Raw genomic sequence first — 14992 nt, 5'->3', positions numbered from 1 at the left:
CCTGTTAGCAGTAGATGTTACCAAGTGTACACTATCCTGAAAGAATGAAGAAATTCTTTTATAGCAATAAAGGGAGCAATTCAAGGCATGTAATTGATTTTCCACATTTTAGAACTGTGATAAGACTAAGCTTTAGCAGCAGAAACATATGTTTGCAGTTTTGTCAGTGTTCTTCAATGAATCAGAAAAAAAATAGGAACCTATAACTTATTGGTCAGATCGTTAACATGCATTGGGCATTTCAGTGGCTATTGAAGCATTTGCCAAGAGCATGTCATCTTCTAAACAGACTCAGAGGTAGTAGGGATTGCTTTTTGCCACAGGACATGTTTTTGTGATTATCTAAAATCATTCTTTTCCATTAGGAACACCACAGAAGAACATCAAGGCTTTTTTAACTAGCTATTGTCACGTTTGTATGCTGTCCTTCCTTATATCCTTTCTAATCTGGAGAGGCAGAGAGGCAGCAGGGCGGGGCTCATTTCTGCTCACCCCTGCAGCATTCCCAACTAACTACTGCACACTGTGGTGTCTGACAGCCAGGCTGCTGCCCCAGGAGTCCTCTCTGGGCCTCCCCATGAACATCCCTGATGACACCCACCAGAGGAACTCAGAGCAGAACCATCCAAACAAATTTTCAGAAAGGTTTTTGCGTTCTCCTGACACCAGAAAGATGACAGCACAGAGTGCAAGAACCTAAAAGAGGTCACCTACTAAGGCTTGGAAAACAGGTCACCTACCTGTCCTCAGAAACTTTTCAATTTCAGATGTCTTCCCATTTTTCTTTATGAGAAACCTCAGATGCTTAGCAGTTTCTTTGTGGGAAAAAAAAAAAAAAAAAAAAAAAAAAAAAAAAAAAAAAAAAAAAAAAAAAAAAAAAAAAAAAGAGAGAGAGAGAGGGCACATCCTCAGAATAACTTATTTACTAGGATATACAAAGGAGATACAGAAAATTTGAGTCCTATTCCTATTCTGTTGGCCTTAGAGCAGACATGTGGACCCAAAACTTACGTCCACTTGGTGTGCTAAGCTTGAACTGCAGACAGATTCTCACTGCATTTCAATAAATAATTGTGGAGAGCAATACAGGCTGAGATGGTCACACTCATTGGGACCCATCGGAGAACAGCAAAGTTTCCAGTGACTGAGGTAGTTGTGGTAGAGAAAAGAACAGAGGTTCATGTCCCCACATGTCATTTGCCTCGATTCTTCTGTTGGAAGCCTTGCCAAAGCGAGAAGGGAACAGCTTGGAGGGATGCTTGCCCACAGCCAGGAGGGAAGAGGTGTTTGCATCACGGGGGTAGGAAGGAAGAAAGCCATCTTCTGGCATGGTGAGGAGTTGGCAAGGCTGATAGAGAATCAAACAGGGCAACGGTAGGGCAGGGGGAAAAATCTCTCAAAGACTAGAAGCAAGTTCATTCATGTTAACTCCCTCAGGACCGCACAGAGCATCCCCCACAGAGGATGACTTCATAGCTTTGAAACTAGATAAGCAAGCTTCAGAGAATAGGAAATGGGAATGCAAGACACTTTAAACTGAAGTCTAAAGGTTTGAATTTGGGAAACAATGGGAGTAACTACCTGAGTTTGCCACCATCTCATTACCATTTGGTTTCAGGTAGCGGCGATGATGATCTTGTTTGGCCTTTTCTTGGGACAACAGGAGAAGCAGAGATCAGCATCTGAACAGAGGCAGATGCTGTGGTTATGGCCTGGAGATGGGGCAAAGGAGACAGGAGAGACAAACGATCTCTCTGGGCCTCCACAGGAGGGACCGATCCTCAGCACCACTGCTGTACCACACTGTGGGTGATGCCTTTGGAATGCCATGCCCTCCTACCACAAAGAGGGATTTTAGAGCACCTGAAGTGTGTTGAGTAGCTGAACAATATGCTTGCTGCTCCCTCTGGCAAAGGAACCAGCATCTTTGTACAGCCACATGGCTTTTCTTCTACAAAGCAATAAAACCGTAAGTGCAAAATATGGGCGAACGCACTCTCTTATTTAATATGACATCACGGAAGAAACAGAAAACCAAACAAAATCCACAATGGTTGCTCTATCTCATCCCTCCTCCATATGTGTCTCCTCCTTTTCAAAAGCTGTGTACAGGGAAAACAAAGAAGGAACCTGGTTCCCTTCCCAGAGCTTAGAGGAGCTGCGTGCAGTGACCGCCACGGGCACGGCTGTTTACATGGATTCATTATCAGTGGCTGCACACCCTGGCCCTGCTCCAGATCTCTGCAAATTCTTGTGCAAGGTGCAAAGAAATACCGTGGGTCATGCAAAGCTCCCATTAGGGAGATGACGGGAATGGAGGGTACTCTGCTACAAATATAACCAAACCCTTCTCAGCTATTTCTGGTTTCTACTCTCAGTTTGCACTTAAGAAATCCAAACAAACAGAGCTCTCAAGCAACAACACAGCTCAACAAGACAGCAGCTTTATTTTGACTGCTTCCTAGCCTACTTTTTTTATGTTTTATTTTTTGTTTCGTTGTAGTTTGAAATATATTTTTTTAAAAAGAGAAAGAAAAAAGGGGAAAGATACAGGAACCATGTGTGCTTCATTGCAAATGCTGCTCATGTAATTCTCTTTGAAGTGTGCAGCAAAACTCCTTTGTAGGTTAATGAGAACAGGATCAGGCCCTCCGCAGTGAACTTGTGTTGAAAGCAGATAAGATCTTGAATCATTCAGAGCCAAGCATGTTATTTGTGTAACATGGGCAGGCTGAGTCAATCTCTGAATATTTTTAATGGGTGTCATCGTGAAGTGTTAATTCCACAAGTTAAGTTGTTTTGCAGTTTGCCTGTGCCTGCTCTCCAGGCTGCCTTCACAAATGGTACACATCCACTTACTGGCTGCAACTAAAAAGCTATTTCCAGAACTGCTGCAAGAAAACAACACTTCTGAGAAAATATAAAATGTGACTTTTACAAAGAACTGTAAAACCAAATGATAGAAAAAATACCTGCTAGACATTCAGGTTGTCAGCACACATAGAAATAAAAGTAGCCCCATCCCAAATAAAGATTACTACCTTTTTTTTTTTTTTTTTTTTTCAAGCTAAAAAATCAAAACAAGTATTTGGGAACTGATCGTTTTTGAGAAACTAAACTCTTTTTTACAAAACAGAGGACTAAGGTACTGAAGTACTCAGACAATGTCTGCCCCTGGATAGTTCCTATATAACCTTAGTAAATAGAGTCAGAAAAACACTGATAACATTTTGAATTCTGATGAAACTAACTAAGCACTATGATGAACAACTTTTGGATAAGAAATCTTTGGGTTTGACTTTCTTTTTTTTTCTGTTCCCAGGACCTCCATGCACTTCCTAATGCATCTTGAAGCCAAGATGAAATTACAGCCCTCAGGAGGTCAACGGGAGGCTCACAATTGCCCACTGCCTTCAGCAGAGGCGGGATTTTACCCTTACTGTAAAGATACCTTAAGAAACACTGGACCCAGCTGCCCACTCCTATGGAAATATTCAGCTGGAAACATAGCAAAGCCTACCACACAATTTCCTTTCCATTTTCCCCTGTAGGGAGATTTTTAATCTTGGAGTTGAAAACAGGATCCAGGGAAAGCTGTGAAAAGCTTGTTGTTGCCATCTAGAGAGAGCTGGCTCTGGCTGGGCTCCCTACTTTGCCCTGCTCCCCACCCCACCATCACCTCAGTGCCAGGCTTGCAGCCCAGCTTGTCCCTCTTCCATGATGCACCAGAGGGTCTGTCATGTTGGGATTCCCAAGCACAGACAAGCGGTTTCCCTGTCTCTGCCTTCTGTGACTCGAGCAAGTGCTGGAGGACTGGCCCATGTTTTCTGCGTCCTCTGGAAAGCCATTCCCTTCCCACATGTGAGTTATGGTGGTCTTCAGCTACCCTTGGCAAGAGAGGCACAAATCCTGCACTGCCCTGGGAATAAATCCCAGTTCAAAATCTCAAATCTGGCCTGTGCAGACAACCATCTCTTAGTGCCCTCCCCCTTTGCAGTCCTTCCTCTTCCTCCTGCCTCTCTGATCTTTCCTTGCTTGCACACCACAGCCAGCTGCCTACCCAAGCCCTGATTTAAACCTCTCTCCCCCATGTCTTCACACCTGGGGAGAGCAGCCTCAACACAACACCAAGGACTCAAGGCTTAGCAGCGCTCAGCACAGCACTCCCCATTTGCTGTCACACGTGGCCTGGGAGCTGGGATGCTTCACCACTCCAGAACTGCAAATCTTTCTGTCAGGAAGTGGAGGTGGTGCTCAGACACTAAGTTAAGTCATCCCAGTTGCAACTCTTTACTGGAATTGGTTAGAATCCATTTTCTTGTAACTGAGCACCAATTCCTTCTATTAATTTTGTTAACAGTGAAGTGCTCAATCCTACAAAATGCTAAACATTTGAGCAGGTTGCAAAATTTTCTTTCACTTCCCTCAGAATTAGAATAGCTATTTTCTTAATTAAGAAGTAAATAAATAAACTACCCGGAGTCTTTTAAGAGACAGCTTCATGCTAAGAGGAGACTAATTACCCTCCCCTTTCAGAGAAAATAGAAGTAAAGCTTTCACCATTATAGGAAAAATAAGTACTGAGAAGGTAACAAGAGTCATTGCAAAATCTGACTTTGTAATGAGCTGGTTTTCCTGCAATTTTTTCATTTATAGAAATATTTTGAGAAACCTTGAGGTTTTGTGTTGGATTTTTTTATTATTATTTCCTCTTTAGATGCAGTTGTAGATGAGAAGGCTATAAATGAAACACTCATTTTCCTGAAGGCAATCATAAAGATGTGTTGCAGCCTTTCCTTCTCAATTTCACATGGAGCTAGTTTACCACAGTAATATTTTAATTTGAAGAACTGAAATTTTTTTACCTGCCCACTCCTTACTCTCAGTATTAATTCAAGATCGGCTCCTTTGGGAAAGTATTTATGCTTGTATTTAAAAGTGAAATGTCATGAATAAACTGTCAAACACCTTGAGAGTAAGTCACTTTGCTGAACAGCAAAGATTTTGTGATGAACATGATCCAACAGCACAGTCAGTTCTCAACAATAAATGGGGATCTGACTAAGTTATATTCTGACAACTGTTGGAGCAAGGACACTTCCAGAGGAGTTATCCAAGAGTGACAAGCAAGAGAGCAGTAGAACAGTAGGATGGGGATGTTGTAATGATACATATTACCTGTAATTTCCTCCATCAAATGCAGGGATTAAGAGTAGCCAGGATAGTCTCCGAACTAGATAGGTGGGTAAAAAACCAAAAGAGCCAGCACATGGCTTGGGCAGCCAGGAAAATGAGCCAATTCAGTCAGCACAGCCTCAGCAGTGCTGCTGCCAGTAGGATATCCGTGGAGTTTGCAGGAAAAGGCCAACACTACCTCTGAGTGAGAGTGACAGACCAGTGCCCAGTGGAGCTACAGGCATCAAACCAAAGGTGGGCAAGGTGCCAGGTGGGGGCTGGCATGTTCTTGTGTTGCTCAAATGGGCTGCACAGTCCTGCCCTTCTGTAGTATTCTGAGCCTGGTGGAGCTCAAAGTTACCAGTAACAAAGCCTGTACTTAACCTGAACAAGACAGTGCAACTAGTCATAGAGCGTCACAGAGAGATACTTTTTGTCTCAGGTAACACAGCCAGTGAGACTAGCACCGAGTCACAGAACATAAAACACTTACATGGGATCTGAATTATACAAACAAGTGTGCAACAAACAGCATCAAGACATTCCAACTGAGGGATATGGGGCATTTTAGTTTTTCTTGTGGTCTTTGTCATTAAACTACCCCATAAATATTTATAAATTTGTGTTGCAGCAAGTAATTAATATTAGCCAAGATATACTAGAACTACACAAAAATATCCTTCTCTCTCACCCAAAGGGATCCTGGGTGATATCATAAGGAGGACAAAATCCACTTAATGTGCAGCACTTTTTGACATAAGGTAGCATTCTGTGTTAACCCAGGATTACACCTTATTAAATGCTGCAGACCACTAATAATGCAACCATCCAAATGGCAGCAAATTTCACATAGAAGTCTATCACTTCAGCATTCCTGAAGAAGTTATTTCTAAGACAACTCATCAAAAATACTTTACCTGGTGGCTGACAGAAGCCTCCCAGTGCAGCATGTTTACATCAGTTTAATGGTTATTGTGAAGTTTTCACCTTAGTGAGACTCAGTCATGCCCAATACTTCTCCCACACTGCAACAAAGCCTTAGGATACAGGGAGAAGGCAAGGCTTGTGAGGGGCTCACTTTGTAAGAGTTTGGTAGCTGAATGTGGGTCTGGGTATTCATTAAGCGTTGCCTGAGTAGAAAACTAGAGTTTATTTACTCAACTTCAAGATAAGCAACTTAATGCTGCTGATTTGAATGCAAACAAGGGCAAGACCTCATGCCTGGAAGACTCTTTGATGTGGTTACCCTGGAAGTTTAGAATAAACACAAGTTGGGATCTGAAACACAGTTGTCATGACCTACAAATTCAGCATGTTTTAAAATATTTAAATTTTTTAAAAACATTGTCTACAACTGAACTATCAAAGTGGTATTGCTTTTATCTGGAAGATGTTACACTTGCAATTATATATTGTTTATTAAGGTCTATTTTGCTAATTCACTGAAATCTCTCTCATATGACAGAAATTACATTTGCTTCTCCATTTAGTTACCTCAAATGACAAAAGGTGCAGAACGAATTTAAGTTGGTATGTAAATGCAATTATGCCTTTCCTTTTTCTTACAGGGCTTATCTAGTCTGCTTTAACGCCATCACTGGGTGGTGATGGTGTTTAGTACCATTCACAAATGAAAATGGGGCTCATAATGCTTGCAATGTGTCCAGGACCTAATCCTGGAATGCTTAGTTTGTCCTTAAGAAGCTATTTCACATCTTAAAATACTTGTAGACTTCTAAAAACTAAACTGTGGAAACCAAGGTCTCAACTGTAAGACAAGCCTTGCTTCCTAAACGTGCTAAGCCACTTTTAAATTATGGTACTGCTATTTCAAAATTGATCAGGAGCTTCAGAACAAAGCATTTCTTTTATGCTGTAAACACAGAAATCGCAAAGGAGTCAGTCCAAAGCAGGAAAAATGAAGTTCTCTTTCTCCAAATGAATCACTGCCTAAGCCTTACACTCAACTGAACAACAGAGGCAAGAGATTTACAAATATGAAAAACTCTCACAGCTATGGACACAAGAGCAACCTTCGTTTCCAATGTGTCTAAGCAGATTACTGACTTGCATTTTTGAAACAGCATCTGAATTCAGAATCCATACGATCCATGACTCCAAGTTTGCATAACACACAAGCAACAATGCTCTGGTTCCAGCAATGCAAACAGCAACCAATAAAATCTAGAAGAATTAGAAGGGGGATGAGGCTGATACTCAGATTTTGCACAGTATTGCCAGTCATGCAGTGCTGTCATTGAAAACATCTGTCAAATAAAATGCAATTCCAGTGCCTGAGCACTAGAGGGTAAATTCATGATAAAAACAAGAGCTGTGCCTCAGTTTCCTTATTTTTATAGGTAAGCATTTAAATGCTTGACTTAGCACTTCTTCATCTGTCCTGAGTTTTGCTAGCTGAAGCACTTTCTGAGGCCATGAAGTACTGGGGTGGAAGATTAGGTCACACAAATTCAAACTTGTTGCAAGGGTACTCTCAATAATTTTAAAGTGTGTCATGCCAAACTCAGGGTTACTTTCTCTGGTCAGCTTCAGGGGGCATACCTTTAAAAAGGACTATAGTGTCAGTCTGGAAGTTGTCTCTTGTGACTGGGATTGTCAAAGGACTGATGAGATACTAGCCCACAGCCTATTTTGAAAAATACTCATCATGCAAATAAACAGCAGTCTCTTCTCATACCTAGCTATCATCCCTTTGAATAATCATTTTTCAAAAAAGTGCAAAGGGATGGCAGCAGAAGGGTGGGAATCATCCAGGGGGCACAGTTGAGACCCACTAGATTTCAGTCTTGTCTTGCCTCTCTAGTGAAAACAACCAAAACCAAACACAACACAAACATACACAAATATGTGCATATACCAGAAATTTTGGGCATTACTATATGAACAAACCAGAAATCCAACTCCTTCGCAATAGGATTTGTTATGGAAACAGCATATAATTTCATTCCAATACCACAAATTTGCCACTACATTAAAGAGCATTACTGTTACTGAAGGATGAATCAACATCCCCAGCTCTTCAGGCTACAGCCCTCTTCAGGGGAATGGTGATTTTGGGTGTCCCTTCATTTCAGGGTATAAATATATCCCATGAGAGAAAGCAAAGCTGCAGAGTATGGAATGCCTAAACATTCTCAGCCCAAGAACTTCAGTCAAAAAAACTTTGTTATACCAGTTTTGTTCTTACAGCAACCTTATCAGGGACAAGAGAAGTGGGGAAAACTGCTTCCTTGTGTACTGATACTTTCTACTTACTACTTATATTGAGACTTTCTACTTATATTGATATTTTCTCTAGTAACCATGGCACATCAATTACCCAGGCTATGTTGTAAAAATCCCCATCTAAACACCCTGGAGCAATCGACAGATTTCTTTCTAATAGTAAACCATAACTGATGCCCAATGCAAAAGATATCTTTGTATTTTATTAATAAAGCATCTGAAATGTCGTTATGTGTTGAGAAATAAAATGCAAAAAGGTGGATGGGCTACACAGATAGCACCACAACATTCAGTGATGACTGTGACCTTTGCAAATTACTGTCCTGTGAAGGGTCACAAAAATTAGCAAGCAAAAAAGCAGGGGGTGCTCTTTTAACAGATTTGTAAACATATTGCACTCTCTAGTATATTTATTAAAATAATCAAGACTGAACATGGAGCTTTAGTTCTGGAAATAAAAAAAAAAAAAAAAAAAAACAAAAATACAAAAAAAAAAAAAAAAAAAAAAAAAAAAAACAAAAAACAAAAAACAAAAAAACAAAAAAAAAACCAAAAAAAAAAAACAAACCAACACCAAACTCAGTGAACCAAAGGGGATCCATATCTGCTGCAAATCTTGAATTGTAAATACTGACATTTTACTTCTTGTAGAAAAATATCCATTATTCATTTCTGGGAAATATTCTTTAAAAATTGGTCTTCCCATCTTTACCATAAATATAACACCTCTGTTACAAATAAACGTGTTCTCTCACCCGTAAATAAATCACATACATCAGCCAAAAATGGCTGAAATGTAATTATTCACTGACCAAAAAGAATTCCATTGCAATTGAAAGTGAATAGCTTGTACTTCAGGTCATTAGCAGAGTGCTGGCCAGCACAATTTTAAACTCCAAAATACATCCCCCTCGCCCCCATAAAAAAGGAGGAAAAAAAAACCCTGAGAAAAATGTCCAAATATCTGAGAAAGCAGGAGCTGTTTGTGTAGATCAAATTTTAAAGTAATGAGAAAACCCTGCCCCCTTGTCTCACCTTAGAGAAATTCTGTTAAGCTTCCCTTACTTCTCTATGGCTGTTTATACAACATGGTTTGAAAAAAGTAAACAAGCCAAAAATCATTTGTGTCTGCCTCCAGAGCTACAGAATTAAATGCTTTACACTAGCTTATAACACTAAAAATCAAAAAACAAGTTTGATAATTAACCAGTCCTTCCTAATAAACCCACACTTGCTGAATAGCACTTCAAACAATGAATTACAGAAAAAGAAAAAAAAAGAAAAAAAAAAAAAGAAAAAAGAAAATGTATTGTGTTGTAAGGTCAAAGAGTGTGTGTACTTTCCATAAAGCTGAAATGCTTCCATGAACATTTAACTCTGGATTAACCATACAGTCCAAATTCAGGAAAATAAAACTATTTTACTCATTAAAACATTTGGACAATATTGCAACATAAATTGTGTGTCATTTAAAGCACTGAGAATATTTTTTTTTACTTAAGTAAAAAGGAAAATGAGAAGAAAGGCCAAGTTGAGAGAACCCTTTTCTGCAACCAAAAAAAATTAAAATAAAACAAACAAAAAACTACCCACAAACAAAAAAAAAACGCCACCAAACCCACCAAAAAAGAATTTGTGATTCTTTCTTCTCCTGCCATATGGCAGATCTCTTCTTGGGTTTCACACCACTGACCATACTCTGTCAGAGATCTTGAACAGTTTACATTACTTCTTTTGAAGGATTTATCTAGACCAGCCCAGAGATAAAAAACAAAATGCACAATGAATTCCTACACTGAATTCCAGCTTGTTACTGTGAACTCAACATAAGAAAAGAAAAAAGGAATCCCACACATCTTGTAGTGTATACACTGCTTTCACACAGTAGGAGTTAGAGGAATACGTAAAGGGACAAGATACTTTTGTACAAAACCTCAATTTATTTCAGAGAAATTAAAAATATGGTATTTAATATATATAAATTTCTATTCCTCTATAAATATAGATGATCTTGTGATAATGAACAGAAATAAATGCATACCAAATTAAAATAATTTTGCATTTCAGGGTATGGTAGCCATAGATAATGTTTATGAACCTAAATACAGGCATTTGTAATATTAAAAAAAGTTTTAAACAATACAGTCGGGAGAGAAGCATTCTGCTGTTTTTCATACAGAGGTCTACATATTCAAATGCATCTGTTGAAAGTTACAATTTCGTCTTTAACTTTTTTAATGCAGTAGAAGAACAATCCCACACACCCGGGAGCATACAAAGTAGTAGATATACTGCACACATGGTATCTTATCCTTGCAGTATGCAATGTCATTTCTATAGCGAAAAAGAGGGGAAAAAAGACAGCAGAGGCTCTTTCAGGTCTCACATCTCATCAGTGCTTAAGCACTCTGCTTTTCTGTTTTCCTTTCCATTGTTTTTACTACTGGCAAAAATCATCACACCCTCATAATGTGTAATGATTTAAATCTCAATGAATTAAAATTCAGAGGAATGGCAATGGCTCCAATGTTTCCCATATGAAGAGCCGGTGTATGAATATAACTAGGGGGCAGGGAGGAAACAAACAAAAGCCCCAAACTGAATGCTGCGTTTTATTCCGACGAAGCTCTTTTCACGGAGCCCGTATTTCCTGATCCTGCTGACCCCAGCCGGCAGCAGCCCGGCGGGGAGGGACCGGGGCAGGCGGCGGTGGCAGCACCCGCGGGGCGCCCCCGGACTGGAGACTGGGCTTAGAAAAAAGCCCCAGCAGGAGGGAAATTCGGTGTATCTCTGTCGCCATCCACCTCCTGAGCCACGGGAGGTACTACAGGTGCAGGCGGTGTGAACCCTAACCTGCGCCCCGACCCGGGCCAACTCCTCCCGAGCCAGGCGCGGCACGGCCAGACCCCGCAACCCCGGCCCCGGGCACCGCGAGGGGCTCTCCCTGCACAGAGCGGCCCGCCCCGAGCTGGGGCTGCTGTCTGTACCTCCGGAAAGGCCCGGCGGGACTCGGCGGGGCCGGGGCTCCGTGCAGCGCCGTCCCCGCGCCATGCCCGGCCGGTTCTCCGTCCTGCCCCGGCAGGAGCGGGCGCGGGTCCGTGCTCCCGGGACGGGGCGGGAAGCGGCGCTCCTCCCCATCCCCACCTCCACGCCACCGCGGGCGGGCCGAGGCCGGGGCCGGGAGGCTGCCCTGGCCGCAGCCCCGCTCCGGGCCCTCCTGCTCATGCAGCTGAAATTCCAAGCAAAGCCATTACAAAACCTGTGTGGGGGAGAAGAATGGTGTTTGTTTTCGATTCTCTTACCGGCAGCTTTTCCCATCCTGGCCTACGAAATAAAAATACAAAGCTTTTTTTTTTTTTTCTTTAAATAAGAAAAAAGAGGGGCGGGGGGGAAGCGAGGAAGTAAAATCCACAAACAGGTTAGAACTGTCCTAAATAATTAAAAAAGTGAGGTTTTTTGTAATTTAAATACAAATATACTTACAAAATCTTACAGAGGCTATTTACATCCCTCTCCCTCAACCTGACAGTACGTTCAGCTCCTACAACAGGGAGACAGCCCGAGCGGCATGGGGAGGGCAGAGCCCGGAGATCCCAGGCACTGGGCTCCTTCTGGCTCGTCCTCCGCTCCCCGCCGCCTGCGGAAGCCACTCACAGTCCCAAAAGTTTGCCCAGACTGGATAAGGAGCTGTTTCCCGAGGCAGAGCCTCAGTCCTCCCGCATCTCCCTAGCCTGGCAAGCAGGGGTCTCAGACCGTGGTCTCACCCTGCTTGCTGTTGGTGAGCCTGGTGTAAAACTTCCTCCAGGAGTTCAGGGTTTTCCCAGACCAGATCCAGAAGCCCGAGGTGATGCCCACGATTAAGGTCATGAGATACTTGATCATGAAGACAGTGAAGTCGGGGCTCATGGGCGGGTGGTGGCCGCTGTGGCTGTTGGGGCAGGGAATGGCATAGCTCTTACAGCTCTGCGTGACCCAGCTCCTCTCCCACTGTTCCCTAAAAGCTTGCTCGTAAAAATAGCAGGCAATGACGATGGTGGCCGGCACCGTGTAGAGGACGCTGAAGATGCCTATCCTCACCATGAGCTTCTCCAGCTTTTCTGTCTTGGTGCCGTCATGCTTCATGATGGTCCGGATCCTGAAGAGGGACACAAAGCCAGCCAGCAGGAAAGAAGTGCCGATGAACAGGTAGACGAACAAGGGGGCCAGCACGAAGCCCCTCAGGGCATCCACGTTGTTGATGCCCACAAAGCAGACGCCGCTGAGAACGTCCCCATCCACTTGTCCCAGGGCAAGGATGGTGATGGTCTTGATGGCCGGCACGGCCCAGGCGGCCAGATGAAAGTACTGGGAGTTGGCCTCAATGGCCTCATGGCCCCACTTCATGCCAGCAGCAAGGAACCAGGTAAGGGAGAGGATGACCCACCAGATGGAACTGGCCATGCCAAAGAAGTAGAGCATCATGAAGAGGATGGTGCAGCCCTCCCGCTTCGTGCCCTGCGCCACGGTGCGGGAACCGTCCTCGGCAAAGCGCTCGTTGCAGACCACCCTCTCCTCCAGGAGGAAGCCGGCGATGTAGGCCACGGCCACCGCCGTGTAGCAGCCCGAGAGGAAGATGATGGGCCGCTCGGGGTAGCTGAATCGCTTCATGTCCACCAAGTAGGTGAGGACGGTGAAGAGGGTGGAGGCACAGCAGAGCACGGACCAGATGCCGATCCAGGTGCGGGAGAAGCGCAGCTCCTCGGGCCCGAAGTACATGAGCCCGTAGAGGCGTCCGGGCTCGCAGGGCGCCCCGCAGTCCTTCTCTCCCAGGAAGCGGTAGTTCAGGTAGGAGGGCACCTTCAGCGCCCGCGGGCAGGTGAAGCGCCCGCGGGGCTCCCCTTGCCCCGGGCCCCCGGGCCCGCCGCCGGCGCCGCCGCGGTGCGGGTTGCTGGTCCAGCTCTCGGGGCGCAGGGCGGGCGTGGGGGTGCCGCGCTCGGAGGCGTTCTGCCCCACGCAGAGCTCGCCAGCCCCGTGCACCGGGAACTTTTCGCAGCGCAGCGTGTCGGGCCACTGGAAGCCGAACTTGTTCATGAGGGCCTCGCAGCCCTGGCGGGCCCGCTCGCAGAGGGAGCGGCAGGGCGGCAGGGCCTGCTCCAGCACGGTGCACACCGGCGCGTACATGGAGCAGAGGAAGAACTTGAGCTCGGCCGAGCACTGCACCTTCACCAGCGGGTAGAACTGGTGCACCTCCAGCCCCGCGTCCTCCTGGTTGGTGTGGCCCAGCAGGTTGGGCATGATGGTCTGGTTGTAGGCGATGTCAGTGCAGAGAGGGATGGAGATGGGCTGGCAGTAGCCGTGGTCAGGGATGGAGATGCCCCGTTCGCCGTTGTACTGCGACGCCGGCAGCTGCCCCCCGGCCGGCAGCGCCGCCGCCCACAGCAGCACCAGCAGCAGCGGCAGCCGCGGGCACCGGCCGCCGCCAACTTCCCCGCCGCCGCTCAGCGCCGGCCCGCGCCGCTCGGCCATGCTCAGTCGGTGCCGCCTGCCCCGCCGGGCTCCCGCCGACCCGCCGCCGCCGCCGCCGCCGCTGCTCCTCCCGGCCCGAACTTCCGACTCATGAAGGGAGCGGCGGGCAGGGACGGGGCAGCCCCGGCCGCCTCTCACGCGGCCGCGGAGCGCAGCGCGCAGCTCTGCCCGCACCGGCGGCACCGTCCGCCGCGCCTCCGACTACCACCGCCGCCGCCGCCGCCTCCGCCGCCGCCGCCTGACCATTTGTGCCGGCCCCTCGAGCCCGCGCCCCTCGCCTCGCCGCGCCGCGCTCCCTCCGACCGGTTTCCAGGCGCCCCGCAGTCTGCTTCACCGGAGGGAGGAGCCTTGAAACCGACGCCGAACTTTCCTGCGTAAGGGACCGTCTCCCAACGCCTCACCCGGGGGCGGGCGCAGGCGGGCCGGGGCTGCCCCGCGCCGCGCACAAAGCGGCGGGGGCGGCGCTGGGGAAGGGGCCCCGCGGCGGGGCGCTGGGCGGGGGGACGGCGCTGTGCCGTGTCGGTGGGCAGCGCTCCGGCCCCGGCCGGCCCGGGGGTGTTTTTGGATTCCCCGGTGATGACGATTGTTGAGGCTCTTGAGCGGCGCACCCGGACTGGGCCGGGGCCCGTCGCCCTGGGTGTCCCCCGCCGTGCAAGCGGCCGGGCTAATCCCGGGAGGGGGAATCGATGTTTGGCACATAGCAAAGGGCGGGATTGGAGGAGGGATCCGCGACACTGCCGGGACTCTGCTGCGGGAAGCAGTGAGCACTCGGGGGATCTCTGCACGTCTGAAATGTGGGAAGCAACACTGCGGTCACTCGAGGCGCGGGCAGGAGCCGCAGCAGCGTTGAAGGCACACACCGCGATGTGGCACATCGCATACACAGGGATGTTGGAGTGGCTAAAACTCGCCTCTCCCCAGAGACACTTCAAGTAACTCGCTACCTAGCTATTGCCAGTGTGTTATCTGCGCCTTCCTCCCACCGTGCCCACAGCAGCAGCCCGACATATCGAAAATAATTCCAGTAAGGGCTTTCCCATTTTCCTTCCTTCCTCTGCTAAGTGGG

At 46.4% G+C, this 14992-nt stretch overlaps 2 protein-coding genes across 2 annotated transcripts in view; one reads left to right on the top strand and one right to left on the bottom strand.

Moving 5' to 3' along the window:
• The window catches only part of KRIT1 (KRIT1 ankyrin repeat containing), a 410476-nt gene extending 410087 nt beyond the window's left edge, over window positions 1–389 (top strand). The window contains exon 19 of the transcript XR_010743431.1: window positions 377–389. The gene's annotated coding sequence lies outside the window, so the exon portion shown is untranslated. The remainder of the gene's footprint in view (window positions 1–376) is intronic.
• Window positions 390–11685: 11296 nt separating this feature from the next.
• On the bottom strand, window positions 11686–14249 carry FZD1 (frizzled class receptor 1). The gene has a single exon (XM_066317168.1). It carries the CDS (start codon window positions 13924–13926, stop codon window positions 12169–12171), a length of 1758 nt encoding a protein of 585 aa, XP_066173265.1. The 5' UTR covers window positions 13927–14249; the 3' UTR covers window positions 11686–12168.
• Window positions 14250–14992: the final 743 nt, after the last annotated feature.

The sequence above is a fragment of the Sylvia atricapilla genome, chromosome 1, assembly GCF_009819655.1.
Source record: "Sylvia atricapilla isolate bSylAtr1 chromosome 1, bSylAtr1.pri, whole genome shotgun sequence".
In the NCBI taxonomy this organism is placed as follows: Eukaryota; Metazoa; Chordata; class Aves; order Passeriformes; family Sylviidae; genus Sylvia; species Sylvia atricapilla.
This window is presented reverse-complemented; position numbering and strand designations above follow the sequence as displayed.

Coding starts and splice junctions, on each gene's coding strand:
- FZD1 (XM_066317168.1), bottom strand. CDS start 13,926: ATGGCCGAGCGGCGCGGGCCGGCGCTGAGCGGCGGCGGGGAAGTTGGC.